The following is a 16,953-nucleotide window of genomic DNA, read 5'->3' as shown; positions in this document are numbered from 1 at the left end:
TATTCTCAAATTACCCCATAGTCTGATAATTCATGCGGTTGAAGTCATATTAGGTGAATAATTTGTTAGGACACACCACAAATATAGGGTAGACATTGATATTTCAACAATGTTTCTAGCAACTCTATTGGATATTATGGGGGAATTGAAGACAATGGCAAAGACTCTATGCAAGAAGGTATTTAAATACCACTATCTTGGGGAATTAGATGATGTCTTGAAAAAATGTGGATGTTGAGAAGTGGGTCCCTTTACCTTAGGACTATTGTGTGGTCCAAAGATATGGGAGTGAGGTGCCAAGGTTGCCTATGATCATGACTGTAGAGATGAAATTGTTTGAGAGTAGGAGGCCAGTCATTGCAAGAAACATTGTGTTTCTTAAGAAACTAAAGGACATTACGCTCAATTAAGTAGGGGAGTAGGTGAAGGATTATTTAAAGAAATAATGGCTCAACTGTAACATGGAGGAGGGCGACTTTGGCACAACCATAAAGGAGGAGGTGGATGTAGAGGATGACAAAGAGTATGCCAAGTGGGAAGAGGAGATGGAGGTCCATGAGGAGTGCAAGTTTGTCTTCTAGTGAAGAACAAGCCAAAGATGACATAGGTTCTCTATTTAGTTGTGATATATAAATATTATTAACACTAGAGTTATTTTTTTTCTAGCTTTGTCAGTTATGGGATAGCCCTTAAGATTGGATGGGTAGGAATTAGGGTTATATGGATGTCACTATGGTTGAAAGACTAGAACAAGAAACATGAATGTAAAGATATTTTGAATTAATATAATGGGTGTTGCCCCTTAGTAGCTATAAATCTAAAAATAAATAAATAAATAAAATTAATATCTTAATAAAAATATGTTTTTGATTACTTAAGTAGGGAAAAGGGCCCCGATCCCTCACAAAATTAAGACATCAAATAGCACAACAGAGAAGCAACAGAAATAACAACTGAAATCACACAGCCCGAGCCCCAAAAAAACCTTGTAGCTAATGCTCCAGAGAGTAACCAAAAACACTTATAATTGAAACCCAACCCCCCTCCCCCTGATTGAGACTATCCACCAATATAAAAACATATAATCAAAGATAGTCATAGCATCATATAAACAAGAGCCTAAATAAGCACTACTAACAGTATCATTGTAAAAAATAACAAGAGTTTTAGCAGGTATGCGGGCTTCATTAAAAATATTTAAAAGATAATTAAGCTTTGAAACCCAAGAGTTGTTAAACCTAAATCATAATAGGCTTCTAATCATATGGGAGCCATTAATACCAATATGCTTAAAAAAAAAAAGGCACAATACAACCTAGCATCCCATCACGAACCTCTGCATTTTAGTTTCTATTGAGGATCTCTCAATTCCTTGTGAGCCTCTTCATTTGGTCCTTTCAAGTATTCTAATTTGGTTCTTCATCTATTCACTCCTCCTCTTGAAGATGCCCAATGCTTTTCTATTTCTTGGCTTTCCTCCTTAGCTTTCTCTGCCCCAAGACAAATCCTATAACATATTTTCTCATAGTTCCATCCATGATAGTCACAAAGTGAGTTGATAGCTCTAACCATTTGAATTTTGTCTTTGCAAAAATCCTCAGCTTTGGTTTTTGGGTCCATTACACAAACATGTAAATCCATAATTTGGCCCTTCAGATCAGCAATTCTATCCTCATTCTTCATAGATGGATGGACCCGAGGAATTAACCCAATAACATCTTCTCCAATGTTAAGTTCTTTGTTCTAGTATTTCACCTTTATCCTCAAGTTCAATAGTTGCTTTTGTATGGTCACCTCTCTCATCCTCCAGATTCTCATCTTTGGCCTGAAAGTTCTCATCTTCATAATACTCTTAAAAATATCCTCTTCCTCTTTCAGAGAATATTCCTCTTTACAAGCATGGGCTTCTTCCATTGTGACATGTTTACTTTTGTTATCATTTATGATTAGACACACAAAGCGTCGTTCACTTTAGCTAATATCCTATTTCTCACCTTCCCACTTGGCCTCTTCCTCCTATTTTGAGCTTGGCTCATCAGGGTCAATGGTGATACTTTTATTTGTAGGCTCTTTGTTAGTTTTCCTATCCATTGAGGAGATAGGCTTAAGAGTAGAGGATTTTCATTTTTCAGGGGTAGATTTCAGAAGCACAACCTCCAAAACTTCATTGACAAGGGGGGGGGCTTTTTAGCTTTTTGACTTTTTTATTTGGGGTACGATTACTTATATCAGAAGGTAGTGGGTTGGTTTCAATAAGTTCAACGCACATTGAAATGCGAGGGGCTTCAACATCTTCACTAGGGTTTTTAGGGTAGGTTATGAAGTGGCTATGGTGAGGGGAGCAGTTGAAAGCATAGTGATAAAGGGGAAAAATTAACCCTTGGTGGAAAGGGGGAGATGCCACATTACTAATACTAGGTGACAAAGATGAGAACACATAAAATATAAGATTAAATTTTTCACCAATATGAATATGATTCAATATAGGAAAATGATAACCATGAACGATAGTAAACCACCCTTCAAGGGTAAAATATTTCATTACATGAAAACTCACCATATCATATAGAGATGATAGGATAGAATGATCATAGTTGTTCTATAGCACAATTGACCTTTCCCCTTTTTCAAAAAATTTCTTGAGAAATCCTTTATAGGCCCCTGAGCTTTTCTTTTCCACTTTTTGCCCCTCGCATTTCAAACTCGTGGTTTCCACTATGAACTCAAGAGTAACGATGAATTTGATGCTACCAATAGTAACAACCCCCTTTTGCCATGAGTTGTAGAATTTTGTTCACAATGAGCTGATATTACCTTTCATGGCTAATAAATAAGGAGTCATCACCACTCTATCAAATAAGTCTCACAATTCTTACTTTTGTCTCAATTTGTTACAATCCTTAGGTTCAAAGTGTTTCAGAGCACCCCTATAGCTATCTTAATCACAGTAGTAGTTGGGAGAGAAAAGCAGTCAAAGTCTGAATAGATTAGGCCCACATAGATTTCTACAACCTAGAAAGGAAATAATGAAGTGCAATTAAGGCTTGAGATGACAAAAAAATCAGCCCCAGTGATCCAATTCACACATTTGAAGTGAACATTCCATAAATAACCAGCCTTGTGAAAATACGTTGGCAAGTCATTGCCATCCCCATGAATTCTAATGCCAGTCATGGTAATGATGATGATATAATAACAAGGATTGTTCAAGAAATCTGTATCTTTTTATAGCATTAAATTCCTATGTGCCAAGAAGGACCATTATTATCATCCAACCTTACCCTCAATCAAGAAGCCACATCATCATAATGTACTTCAACTAGTTTTGAATTAGAAATTTGGAAAGATAAGGACCTTTCCAGCCCCATTCTTTATTATCCTTTTTGATTAACATGGTGAGAATTATTGGTAAAAAAATTAGCACCCTATAGGTAAATTTGTCCTCTTTCAAAAGAAAGAATATCTTTGAGACTAGGTGGGCATTGGGAGAATGATAGGAAAGTCCAGTCCTCATACCTTAGACCAAGATTAGCCATTTCATCCTCTGCCCTATTTTCTTCCCTAAAAACATGCTTAATTTTAGATTGAGGGAAACTCCTAATTAGTTCCAAGTGTTGTCCTTAGTTAAACTTCTAATTTCCCATGGGCATCTGACTTTTCCATTTAGACAGTCCACAATCAGTTTAGAATCCCTTTCAAGAATGATGTTCTAATAATTCTTCTCCCTAATCCTTTGGAGACCTTTCCAAGTAGCATAAACTTACACTCTATTATTAGAACCCATACCTAAATTTTTGTTGTACCCTTCTATGAAGAATCTTCTACTATCTTTGAGCACACCCTCAGCTTCAGACATCCCCGTGTTTCCCTTAGAGAAACCATCAAAATTACATTTAATCCACCCTTCCTCCAGTGGTAACCATTTGCACTCCTTTCTTTGAATTAACTTAGGCCAATTAATCTTCATAAGGTTTAGGTTGATGCCCCAATTCTGTTTGATTCTTATGTCTTGAAGACTAGGTTGCATTTTTGAAAACTTAGAGGAATCTGCATTCATGTTTTCTTTAATTTGTTATTTGATCACCTGGAAGATTATAGTTTTGTTTCTTGATTATTTTCTAAAGATTCTATTATTTCACTCCTTCCAAATGTTTCACACCACAAAAAGATGAATTTGATACCAAATGCTTCAAATTATAGGATGTTTGAAAGGGCAAAAACTCCATTGCTCCATAAAACTTCTCATATTCTTAGGGTAGTGCCAAGAAATCATCAGGTTGGATAAGATCGCAACCCAAACTTCTCTAGCAAAGGACAATGCAGAGAAATATGATCAATATTCTCAGAGTTCATAAAACAAAGGGAGTATCTATTCACAAGCATAAATCCCCTTTTATTCAAATTATCAATAGTCAGAATATTACTATGGGCCGTGACACACTAGACACAATCAATTTTAGGAATAAGATTAACAATCCAAATATTGTTCCAATTGAAATTCACTTGGTCAAGGTCCTCCATTACCTAGTAGGCATATTTGACCGAGAAGACCCCCAAAGGTTGGTGTCTCCAAATACAAACATCATTTCTCCTCATGGAGAATAAGGAAGGATTAGCAAGACAAGTGTGCAGAAAGGTAGCTTTGTCCTCCATTTTATTAAGATCGGAAGCACAAATACCCTTGGCCTCTTTAAGTTGTTTCTTGAAGTTTTTCCATCTCAAATAATTATATTGCTAGATGAGATAATTGTGCAGTAGAATCCCATATTCTTAGTTAAGAAGTTTGTGACATAGTTGAAATAATTTGTAGCAGAGAGGGCCACGTCCTTATACCATATATCATCCTAGAATCTTGTGTTTCTTCCATCTCCAACAATATTTTTACCACCTTTTTTTAACACATTTCTAATTTTTTAGAATATTACTCCAAATAAGAGATCCTGAAGAGTTGACTTATATCATAAACGAGGTGAGCAAATGGGGCATTATTGAGATATTTAGCCTTCATGATTCCGACCCAATCCTTGTCACCTTCAATAATCTACCATCCTATTTTGGATAGGAGAGCCCTGATAAAAAGTTTGATTCTATAGATCCCAAGTCCACCATATTTTTTAGGCTTGCACAATATATCCTAGGCAACCAAGGCAATTCAAAATTAAGAATAACTAGAAATTTGATATGTTGATACAAATTTGAAATTTCTAAATTAAGAAAATGAATTTGATAAATTATAAATTAAAAATATAAATCTTTTGAAATAAAAAGTGAAGTGCATACTTACTAAATCAATTTCCCAAAAATAAAATTAATAATAACTTCAAGAAAAAGAAACCAAACTCAATTTTTATTAATTCATAAAACATTAAAAAATTAAAATTAAAATATTGTAGAGGAGAGGGTGTTAGAGAGAAAAGAGATTTTTTGCTAGGGTTTATCTTTTCTACCATTTGTTGCTATCCTTATTTCACTTCATGCCTTCAACATAGGAAAGCATTTAATCTTTTGCAATTATTGTGACATTTTTTGCTAGTCTTTTTCATGGTCTCAAATAAGTTCAACCCAAAAATTCATGCTGATATTGATGGTTTGGTAGCTCTGAACAATGACACAATAAGCATCCCTCAAAATGTGTTCCAAAGGTTTTTCACAAGGTAAATAGTTTCTCTTTAAAGGATGTAGTTCTACCAATTCTTGAATTCAATAGCATTTGCAAGTGGTTAGATCATTTTAATTTGATAAGTTATTTTATTAGGAGAAATCCTCCAAAAATCATGCTTCATTCAACTATGTTAACACGTTGTTATGCAAGAATAGTGATCCTAGACTAACATATGCATTAACCTAGGATCAATTCCTTTTCCTATACAAAATTAGAGGTGTGAGTGGTCTTGGATTGTTATCCACAAGGAAGAGCCATGCTATCCTAGACTCACACTTCTATTGATTTCATGTGATTTGAATTGATTGATTGATTCATTGAGTGAGTGAGTGAGCGAGCAAGCAAGCGAGCAAGTGAGTGAGTGTGTGTGTGTGTGTGTGTGTGTGTTTTCTTGCTTTTGGTTTGATTATATGATGAGGGGCAAATATATTTGTAACTTTTTCAAATTTTCAAAGATAGGCCAACTTTTATATCATTTTTCATCTCTCAGCCATCCTAGATCCAATAGTGAGTTCCATTTTGTCCTAGGGGTTCATATGTAGAAACTCCCCACAAAACCTTCATTTGAATGCATATCCAAGAAACTCTTTTGACTCAATATTTATCACACCTTGAATTTGTCACAAACCCATTATAACAAAAAACTTAAAAAATCCTCAAATATACAATAAAACAACCTACAAAACTTGTGTATCTTGTCATGTCTTCATTCTTTCTACAAGCCTAGACTCAAACTTAACAAAGACTTACTCAACCAAGGGTACAACTATGGCTTTGATACCAAATGGAAGAAAACTTGTGGCCACATAATGACAATTTCCACATAACCTAAAAGAGAAATCTATGCAAACAAGTATTCAAAATCCAGATGCAAGTGAATAGACAACATACCCATCAAAATATGACAAAAGATATACCTTGGGAAAACCCTTGTGCAGGAAAAATCTAGCCCCCAAAAGCATCCATGACTCATCTTATTCAACAATAAATATTATAATACAACACTAAAGACTTCTTTAACACCTTTGAATCATCAAGCCTCTCCAATGTATCCTCCATATGTCCAAGCATGTAACTACACATCTCATGCCATGCTTCACATATTTACTCTTCAAAAGAACACTCAAAACCCCAACAATCCATCCTAGAACAACTACCCTTATATTTTCTTTTATAGAACAAGCTCACACAAAAACACCAAGTGGTATAACATAAAACCATATGAGTAAAACTATGACATTAAGAAATCATTGACTTCACATTTAATATTGGGTAGTTTATTAAATAACTTTCCCCAATGTTAAATAAATATTTTTTACAACTTATATTCAAATATTCCAATTTTACATACAACACATAAAGTGGCCCTCAAAATTTTAAACTTAATGATCCATGTACTTCTAGGTCCCCCTAGGTGCACCACCATAGTTAAAAAGTGGCAAAAGAAGAAAGATAGAACCACCAACAAAATAAGGACAATAAATTAAGATATATCTCTATTCAAAGTTGTTGCAGCCTCCAAATATTCCTAGAAAAATATAATACAAATCAATAATGTCTGTGAGCTCTTATTTTTCTTTTTCTTCCATTTCCTCCCCTAATTCTAGTCCTATAACTTGAGCCAATTATAAATTAATTCCCAAAGATATTTGTAGTTTTTCCCTTTATATAGTATCTCTTCCAATTTCTCTCCCAAGACCTTCAAACCCAATACATTATTCTCAATAGTTCTTTTAGTGATCCATTCAACCTAGTTTAAGGATCCCTTAATTTCTTTGATCTCTTGTTCTAGTTTTTCAATTTTGTCTTTTTGATATTTCAAGACCTACTAGAAGGATTATTCAATAGTATTTATCTGTATTGGTGTGAAAATTAGGGTTAGGGTTAAATTAAGATAATAAAACTACTAAATGACCTAATTCACCAATCACATTAAGGAGGAGAGGAATCTAATAGATCAAGCCTTGAAAGATCAATATTTTGATTAGATTCTTGGTTCCTTAGATAAGGGTTTTTCCTCCTTAAATTGAATTGAATTGAATTCTTGAAGATTAGGGCAAGCTAATTAATTATTGAAGCAAGTTGATAGAAACGGTGAGCTACAGATGTCATATGGAACCACCAACTTGGATTTGAGTAGTTAAGAAGATGTTTAGTATCTGTTCCCTGAAGATCAACCTGATTTTTTTGGGACTGGGTAGTATCAATTCACCATGGTCCTTTGAATTTATCGACATTGAAAGTTGAATCTATTTGTCTCTATTAACCTTGTTGATCCTCTCGAATACAACTCTGTACCTGTTCTTGCACACAGTGAAAAGGGGAAATATGTTGGGAATAGGGGTTTGCCTTAGGTCAAACCTTAGTTTTGGAATTAACCATGAAATAGATTTGAAAATGTAAATCAAATATTGTAGTAAAATACATTCCTTTTGAGGGAAAGAATGAAAATCACCGAAACACTAATGATATACACCTTTAATGAATTTTTGCTTGTCTTCACAAAGGAATTAGGGTTTCATGTAGGTTGTATTCATAAAAACTAGAACATGAATGTCATCCCCAATGCTTGATAGAAGATTGATTGCTTGCTCACTTGAATTTGCTAGAGTGAAATTGAGATCTTGATTTTGGTTAGGTTAAAAATAAGAGGGGTAGACCTCCTTTTATATTTGTTGGTCGAAAAATAAATTGAATTTTTGACATGAGATCTAGGTACCCGCCCAAATTAGGTGACTATTATGAAACCCCAAAATGGCCCCCTTTTGTGAGGACCATGGCATTGGGCACCATGGTCCTAATTTAGGACTATAGTTCCCAATGCCATGGTCCTGGAAATCAAGGCTCCAGGTTCAAGGGGAGATATTATAGACAATAAAAATTATGTTTGATAGTTGGTGTGAGCAGAATCAATGTTTTAGTCAGGCCTTAGAAGTTGGAATGCCTAAAGTGAGGACAAATTTTAGGCAACTACAATTTAGGGTGCTACATTATCTTTTCCTTCAAATTCATTCCTTAATTAAAAATTATCTTGTTAACATAATGTAAATCCTCCTATACATGACAAATATGTTCATCTACAACCTTGGGGTTGGTTTCTAAGCATAAAAGATTTAATACTAATCCTATTAATTTTTATAAAGTATCATTTAATCAATTTATATTGAATATTTGAATTTTCAAACAATGTATCTATATTTAGTGTTACTGAGTTTAACATAAATAGTAAGGTCCTCAAAATTTTTAGAGTCACCCAAAGACTTAATAGAAGCCTTAGAGGGAGGATGGTATGGGTCTAGAAATTAAAGGAAAATTTTCCCCTTTTGGATCTAGAAACATTTTGGCATTATCCTTTTCTTGTGGTGAGCTAAGACCAATATCCTTCCTAGGAACCCTAGCATGGAAACCCCCCAACTCCATAGAGCTTTGAAACCTAGCACCACTAGCCTAGGACTTTTGAGAGATTCCTTAAACCCTTGCTTGTTCTCTTCCTCCCCTCTTTAGATAAGATTGGCGTGCAACTCTAGGAGTGTGATATGGAATCATGAGTAATATATAAAATCTAAAAGTATGGTATGGTAATGAAAGATCTTGTCAAGTAATCAATTGTCAAAGGATAGTACATGAATTGACATGATAATAAATATGGACAAACATAAAGCATCATGGTAGGAATTAAAATAGATACAAACAATATGAAAATAAGGTAGTCTAAGAACATAAATGGGTAATACAAAGGTTGTAAAATCATGAATAAAAAAATACCAATTAACATAAGGGTGTGGATCAACCCAAGTGGGAAATAATGGTAAAGGGATAAGGTATATAAATCATAGGCCCATAAATATGATTTAAACAAGAATGGGATAAAATATTTCAAACACTTGGAAAATAGAAACCAAAATGACTCTGTAAATGGGGGGGATAATCATGAAACCAAATATAGAAGGTTAAATAAGTGTGAAAAGGACAACAAATAAGTCATAACAATATAAAGACACACAAGGTAAATGGAAGAAAAGGTGAGAGGGTCACAATGTACACAGTATAAGTAAAAATTCCAAAATGGGAATGATGCAAAGCACACCTAAAAAAGTGACATGAACAACATAACACTTGATAAATATTACTTGTGCCAAAAATTACCACTAAATGTGTCTTAGTATCATTGTGAAGTAGGAACATCCAGACATGAAAATATAAAGCTAAAAATTGAAAGAAAAATAAAATTGTGGAAAGAAATGAAAAGGATTAATAATGATATCCAAGCAACAATTGTGTCTCTTATATTAAGTGATTTCTCTTTCATGTCTTGTATAGCCTCAATTTACGGTGTGCTATAGAAAAGAAGTCTAAATTTTTGACACACTCAATAAAAGCATGGGTAAAACTTGTGAAGGAAATAGAAAGAAAACAAGATGCATAAAACCATTGAAAATATTTACCACACAAGTAGAATCTAAGCTCAATAATGATAATTAAGATATCAGAAAATCTAAATATTCAAGATTAGCAAGTAGAAATAATTTTATATACAAACATGCATTTGTATCTACTAATTATAATTGTAAAGTGATAAGTCCTCATTAAGGCTCATAATGTCACTTTGTAATGTAAGTTAAAGAAATGAAACACACATAGTGCCAACATGAGAGACTAATGATATATCATCCATATGGATGACATCATCAATCACTATGTGAAAGACTACCATGAGTGACCATAGGATTCACATGAGGTATAGAACAATGACTATCATGTGTCATGTACAAAATAAGGTAACACATAATGAGAACAAGATTGTATGGATAGAGGATTTACATGACATGTAGAAAGAATATCAAATGTATAAAGTGTAACAAAATCATGTATAAGTAAAGAAGAAGTGCCCTCATCATATAATTTATCATTCATAATAATAGAAAGTAAACACATATTATGAAGACCCTCCCCTATGGATGTGTGATGGATCAAATTATGTGGAGAAGGTGTTCTTATAGGTAGTGTACAATTAGAATCAATCACACAATTATCACTACTTGTAGAAGTAGAAAGCATATGAGAGTCAAGGTCTATAAGTGTAGTAAGAATGTCTAAGAGAGAAGGCGAACTAATGATCAAATGAACCTAAAATAAAAGGAGCATATATGTGATGATACAATGCTTCCATAAAAAAAATGATCCTCTTTGTATGATAAAATTTCAAGAGTGTGAATAAACACGTGAATACAAGAACCACGTCACAAAATGTATAAATTTGTCAAAATCATTGATAAAAGCATGACTGAAAGTTAAATATAAAGTATTGAGAATTGGTAAGGTCTATATAAGGACTTAGGTTTCATAGGAGTATACATTCAATATGTAAAATCCTAATAAGACTACTCAATTGATATAAAAATGAGATATTCTATGGTGTAGACTAGAATATCCATCCAAAATTATTGAAATAAGTGTAAAGCATAAATTTTAAAGAAAATATAGGGGTGAGTAGGATGGGTTAAAGATAGTATATATGAAATAGCGTACTAAAAATTAAAAGAAGAGAATAATGTAGTACAAGGGTACCAATAGAAGAATATATTAAAAATAACATGTAAAACCAGAAAAATGTAGATCTAAAAACCTTGACATATATTGAGAAACTATAGAGAGTGAAATAGGTCATTTAAGCTTGGATAGATTCACCAAAAATACAAAGGAAAATAAAATTCTCTAAATATTATATATAGTTTAATCCAATAATATGTATACACCTAATAATATATCAACTTAGATTATTAAATGATAGTTAGGATTGATAAATTAGGTTAATTTGTAACAACTATTTAAGGTTCAAGTAAATAGAATAAATGAGTGCACTTGGCTCTATGACCAAAGAATTGTGTCCTATTGAATAGTTTGGAATTTTGTTTATATTTTTTTTTCAAAAAATATGATCTCTTTGTCTATGAAATGCCTTAAATATTGTGTTGGATCTATATTTTATCTAGTACCAAATCCATGTCCACATATTCATCTTCTATATCTGGATTCAACCTTATGTAAAGTGAACCTCTACTTTTTTGCTCACCCAAATAATTAGCTCTTGATTAGCTCCTTTTTTATATTTGAAGACTACTTGTATTTAAAAACTCCTTGGTAGGGATATCATTGTGTCGATATAGACATTCTCCTAGGTGAATTCCTAAGTGAACTTAGAGATGAATATGCTCCTATATTGATTATATAGATCTACAATCCTTTTAGTGCACCAATTGAAGTGTGAAATGTAAACCATATGTAAATAATTCCTTGATCCTTTTGTTGATATATGATTATAATGAATGCATTGAATACATAGAATTGGGAAGGATAAATCCAATCTATGAGGACATCTCTGTGACACAAATATGTAGTAGCACATGAAAGGGGCCAAATTAATGTGGGTAACATGAGTGCGTAAATATGTGCTTGCATATGTGTAATAAATAAGTGGCTAGGGTGAATGTATAGGGATATACAAACATATGTATGGGTGTAAGTGGTAAGTATAAGGGAACATGCACATAATGAATATGTAGGTAGCATAGGGTAAGGGATTTGACATTGACAAAATTAGGCCTTTTGTCAATATGTCCAAGTATCAAGGCACTCCGCAAAATTGACACAAAACCAAATGGGAAATGACATGGGTATGTATTTCACCATTAGAATATTGTAGAGATGAAATGTATCCATTTAGCCTTTTCTCAAGCTCATTTAAGACTAGTTTTTAGCCCCTTTAATAAACATAGCAACAGCCTTGTATGACCATTTTATCACACAATTTGTCCCTAATCTTATTACCTACTTCATTACTAGCCTTTAAGAGCCCAACGAGTCTAGTTTTACTTCAATCATCATCATTTAGCTATCTTGGATGTTTTGCATTCACAGTAGCACCCTCAACTTTCAAAAACTAATCTTTCTAATTCTGATGCTTGCCTTTTTTACTCCACATCCTATCCCTATCCTATTCACACAAAAATAATTGTAAACAATCATGTAGTTGCCTATTAAAGGCAAGGATAGTTGTAGAAACAAAAGGGAGCCTACACGCACAACCAACAACTTGATAAGAGCCTTAGATCCAATAAGTATTCATTACTTTGGATTGTTGTTTCTCCCTACTTGAAGTCACACACTCACACATATAATACAACTTGATCACCTAAACATTCTACACATTTTTTAATGAATCATTCAAAATCTACTTTTTGTGAGGCATAGTCGCTATCAAGAAAGCATCAATATTCTCACATTCTCAAGACAAACCCCTAAAGATGCTACTACTACCAATCAACATTTTACTATAAAAGACGTGAAGTATAGAGTGCAAAGAATGAACCCATAATTATATGAACACTAAAACAATGAAAAGACACCATTACAATACACAAATATTACTTGTCAAATGTAAGAATGTCTCAATTTTTAACAAAACATTGATAAAATTGTGTAAAAAAAAAAAAAAAAAAAAAGAAAGAAAAAACTCAAATTCAAATTTAAAATAAAAAATAGAACAATAATTTTTTTTAATTCCTTTAATCAAATGAACTTTCTAATCCCTATTACTTCTACCAATCCCTTATTACCTCTACCAACAACATGCTCCTTGCTATTATTCTATTATTTCTAAATTATTAAATGATTTAATATCTTTAAATATTCTGTTTGTAAAGGAGTAAATCACACATCAATTCAATTCCTAGGAAGACGTTTGTTTTCTTCTCTTTAAAAGATCAAATTGGATCTTTTTAAAAAACTATTTTTAATTGATTTTAAAAATCATTCTATTAAACAAATATCACAATAATTTTCTCCTTAAAGCTAGCAACCAAGAACATCCCAATAAATAAATCATGAAATTAGCTGCTGCTTAGCTGTACCCATCAAAAGATGCCAATTACATGCAGCTTCGTATCTGGATGTATCCTCCTTACAAGAAGGCTATGATATATACAAATGTGCAATGACGTGGCACCTACTCAGTTTTACTAGTTTTCCTAACGAGTTGCTTGTAAACCACCATTTTCCTTGTAATTCTGTCTTAGTTCAGGTATATTCTGAGGTTGGTGATGACATGGCAGTCCTATCCCCTGGATTGCCCTTACTGTGAAACTTTCGTTGTCAATTCTTTTTAAATGTTGGATACATCTGTCAAGGTGGCTAAATGAAACAGATGCTTATATTATAAGCTAAACCCTGCATCCTAAGCCCTATCCTCATGCTAGCACCATGTGTGGTTTTTGTAGTTATTTGAACAAAAGACCAAACCTTCCTTTACAAAGATTTCTTATATATGTAGTGACAAACCAGATCAGTGGAAGTAAGCATAGAACAAGGAGTGTAAATATTCCTAGATTCATATGAGATGGGCTCTTTAGAGAGCTTAAAACCTGTTGCAGCAATGGTTGGGTTGAACTTTGGATATGCAATTATGAACATCATGATTAGATCTGCTTTAACTGGTGGTATGAGTTCTTATGTTTTTGTAGCTTATAGGCAACAAGTAGCTGCTATAAGTCTCACTCCATTTGCGTTTTTTCTTGAAAGGTAAATTTTATCGATCAGCTCATGATTTTCACATTCATAATCAATAATACAAGATTTTCACATTCATAATCAATAATACAAGATTTTCACATTCATAATCAATAATACAATTGTTTTTAGATTAGATTGCGTACAAATTCTTTTCTTCATCAAGTTTCTGAATTAGATTGTGTGATCCAAAACTTGATGAAGAAAAAATCTCTCCACAATCTAAGAAACAATTACATTATTCATCAATCATGTTATTTTTGAATTTTTTTGAATTGAATTGCTTTTTACGCATGATGAAGTTATACTCAGTTTTTGGTTTGCAGGAAGAAGAGACCTCCTATGACTCTTCCTGTTTTCTGCCGAATTTTTATGATTTCTTTCATTGGGTAAGGAGTTCTTATCATGCAAATTTTAATATGAGCATTGGAGTCAGTTGATTATTTATGGAACTTATGCTGGGTAGCTTTTTTCATTCCTTTTCCTTTCTGTCTAAGGATTTTTCTCATGATAATTAGAGTGATTCATGGTTTTTGAAATTATCACGGTTGGCTTTGTTTGTTCAGGGTCTTAATGAATCAGATGTTTTATGCCAAAGGCTTGTACCTTGCTTCTGCAACATTGGCTGGTGCAATGGGAAATTTGGTACCTGCTGTAACTTTTCTGATAGCTATCATTCTTGGGTAATGCTCTGACCTAGATTATAGAATAGAATATTTATGTATGTAATTGAAAGACTTAGGATATAATTTGCTTCATGGGACCTCCTGCTCCTTAAAAATCGGAAACCCTTTCATAAAATCCCAGCCTAACAATCTATCCCATTTTGACACCCTGAGTTGGACTGGACAGTGGTCACGGGTTCGAGTTCCGATTTATCTGCCATGCTTGGATGAGGGGGCATTCAGAGGCACAGCCATGGAGTTACAGGATCAGTCCTAATAGCTGTTGTTGATTTCCTGTGTTGAAAAAATTAAAAAACAAATCCATCTGATTTTTTTCACGGTTATATTCCATTTAGATTCATTGCAATTTTGAAGCAGCTTAGATTCAGTTTACATCAAATCCATCAAATATGTAAATAATGAATGTTCCTTTCTTGGTGCTCGAAAACATCTGTGATGTAATAGCTTGTAAAATTCAGTGAGTTTTGTAAAGGATCCAAATTTTCTGGCTTTATTGTATGTTTTTGTTTTTGAGCAATAAGGAATGGAAAAGGCTATCTAATCTTTCGGATATACTAATGTATAAGTTATGATTTGTGAAAGTAGCTTATGCATTCCAGATGTTGAATATAGTTATGGTCTATGAAAGTAGCTTATGCATTCTAGATGTTGAATATGATTTTGATTAGAGAATAAACACGACTATTCTTCACAATAGAAATAGACAGCTAAATATGGAGATGTTTATGTATGCTTTTTTTTTTTGGAACTGTTTCAGATTGGAGAAGGTGAACATGAGATCTATACGAGGTGAAGCAAAATTGTTAGGTACGTTAATATGTGTGACTGGAGCATTGGTTATGACACTGTACAAGGGTCCATTAATAGAAAAGCACCGGCCTAGAAGCTTGCATGTTGGTGGAAATAATTTTGTAATAGAAGATTGGCAGATGGGTTGTATATACATATTTGGAAGTTGTATATGTTGGTCTACTTGGATTATTATGCAGGTGATCTAAACTGATATTTTCAAACAATCTTGTTGTTTTCTACAAGTTTCTTGTCACATAAATCTAAGAGTGTGATTTCAAGTTGTATAAATTGCAATACAGGTTTCAACAATTAAAAAATACCCAGCTCAGTTATCCCTCTCTGCTATGTTTTGCATCTTTGGGGCAGTGCAGTGTACTGTGGTTGCTTCTATAATTGAGCCAGATTTGAAGACTTGGACTATAGGAAGTAACATTGAACTTCTTTCTGTCCTATTTTCAGTGAGTGTCTAGACATCCACAATGCTTTTTTCCTTGCATGTCTTACACTTTCGTCCTGACTAACCATTCTGTTACCCTGAAAATGGAAGGGGATTGTGTGTTCAGGTATTGGGTTTTGTGTTCAGACATGGTGTATTTCCAAAAGGGGCCCTGTGTTTGTGGCAATGTTCAATCCATTGTTGACAGTGATTGTCGCAGCCATGGCTACCATCATTCTTCATGAGAAAGTTCATGCAGGAAGGTTAGCTTTTGACAAATTTCAGTTTTTTCATACAATCCATGCAAGGTCTATTGCTAAGAAATAGATCATGTTTGTTGAATAGTTTCAAAATGAATATGTTGTTAATTCTTCTTAAAATGCAGTGTGGGCGGTTCAATTCTAATAGTTGGAGGCCTGTATGCTGTACTCTGGGGCAAATCAAAAGACATTGAATTAAATGAGGACCAGTTAACCTCAATGGGGGTAGCAAAAGGCTTATCAGACTCAATCCAAGGCACAAAATCTCCAGACTTGAGTATTGATATCACAGAACCTTTGCTAGAAAAGGAAGCCTCCAAGATCTGATGCTTATAAGAGATGGAAAGTAGACCTGATTTTTTAAAGCTTTTGGATAAGTTGGACATAGGAAGTCCACCTGGAGACAGTAATTTTTACTAACTCCAATTCAATAATTCCATACACAAGTGCTAAGTTGTCCAGAGGAGGACAGGGATTAAACGAAAGCCCTTGTATCCTTAAGCCATTAAGTTACAAATTTTGCACAACTTTCTGGTAGTGAGCTGGTGAAGG

At 33.5% G+C, this 16,953-nt stretch overlaps 1 protein-coding gene across 1 annotated transcript; it reads left to right on the top strand.

Moving 5' to 3' along the window:
- Positions 1–14,022: 14,022 nt before the first annotated feature.
- Positions 14,023–16,728, top strand: LOC131032878 (WAT1-related protein At1g21890). The gene is made up of 7 exons (XM_057963967.2): positions 14,023–14,239; positions 14,554–14,616; positions 14,794–14,910; positions 15,671–15,806; positions 16,005–16,163; positions 16,253–16,404; positions 16,527–16,728. Exons 1-7 carry the CDS (start codon positions 14,058–14,060, stop codon positions 16,726–16,728), a joined length of 1,011 nt encoding a protein of 336 aa, XP_057819950.1. The 5' UTR covers positions 14,023–14,057.
- Positions 16,729–16,953: the final 225 nt, after the last annotated feature.

The sequence above is a fragment of the Cryptomeria japonica genome, chromosome 4 (genome assembly GCF_030272615.1).
Source record: "Cryptomeria japonica chromosome 4, Sugi_1.0, whole genome shotgun sequence".
Classification (NCBI taxonomy): Eukaryota; Viridiplantae; Streptophyta; class Pinopsida; order Cupressales; family Cupressaceae; genus Cryptomeria; species Cryptomeria japonica.
Note: the sequence above shows the minus strand (reverse complement) of the source record. Positions and strands in the feature narration are given on the sequence as shown.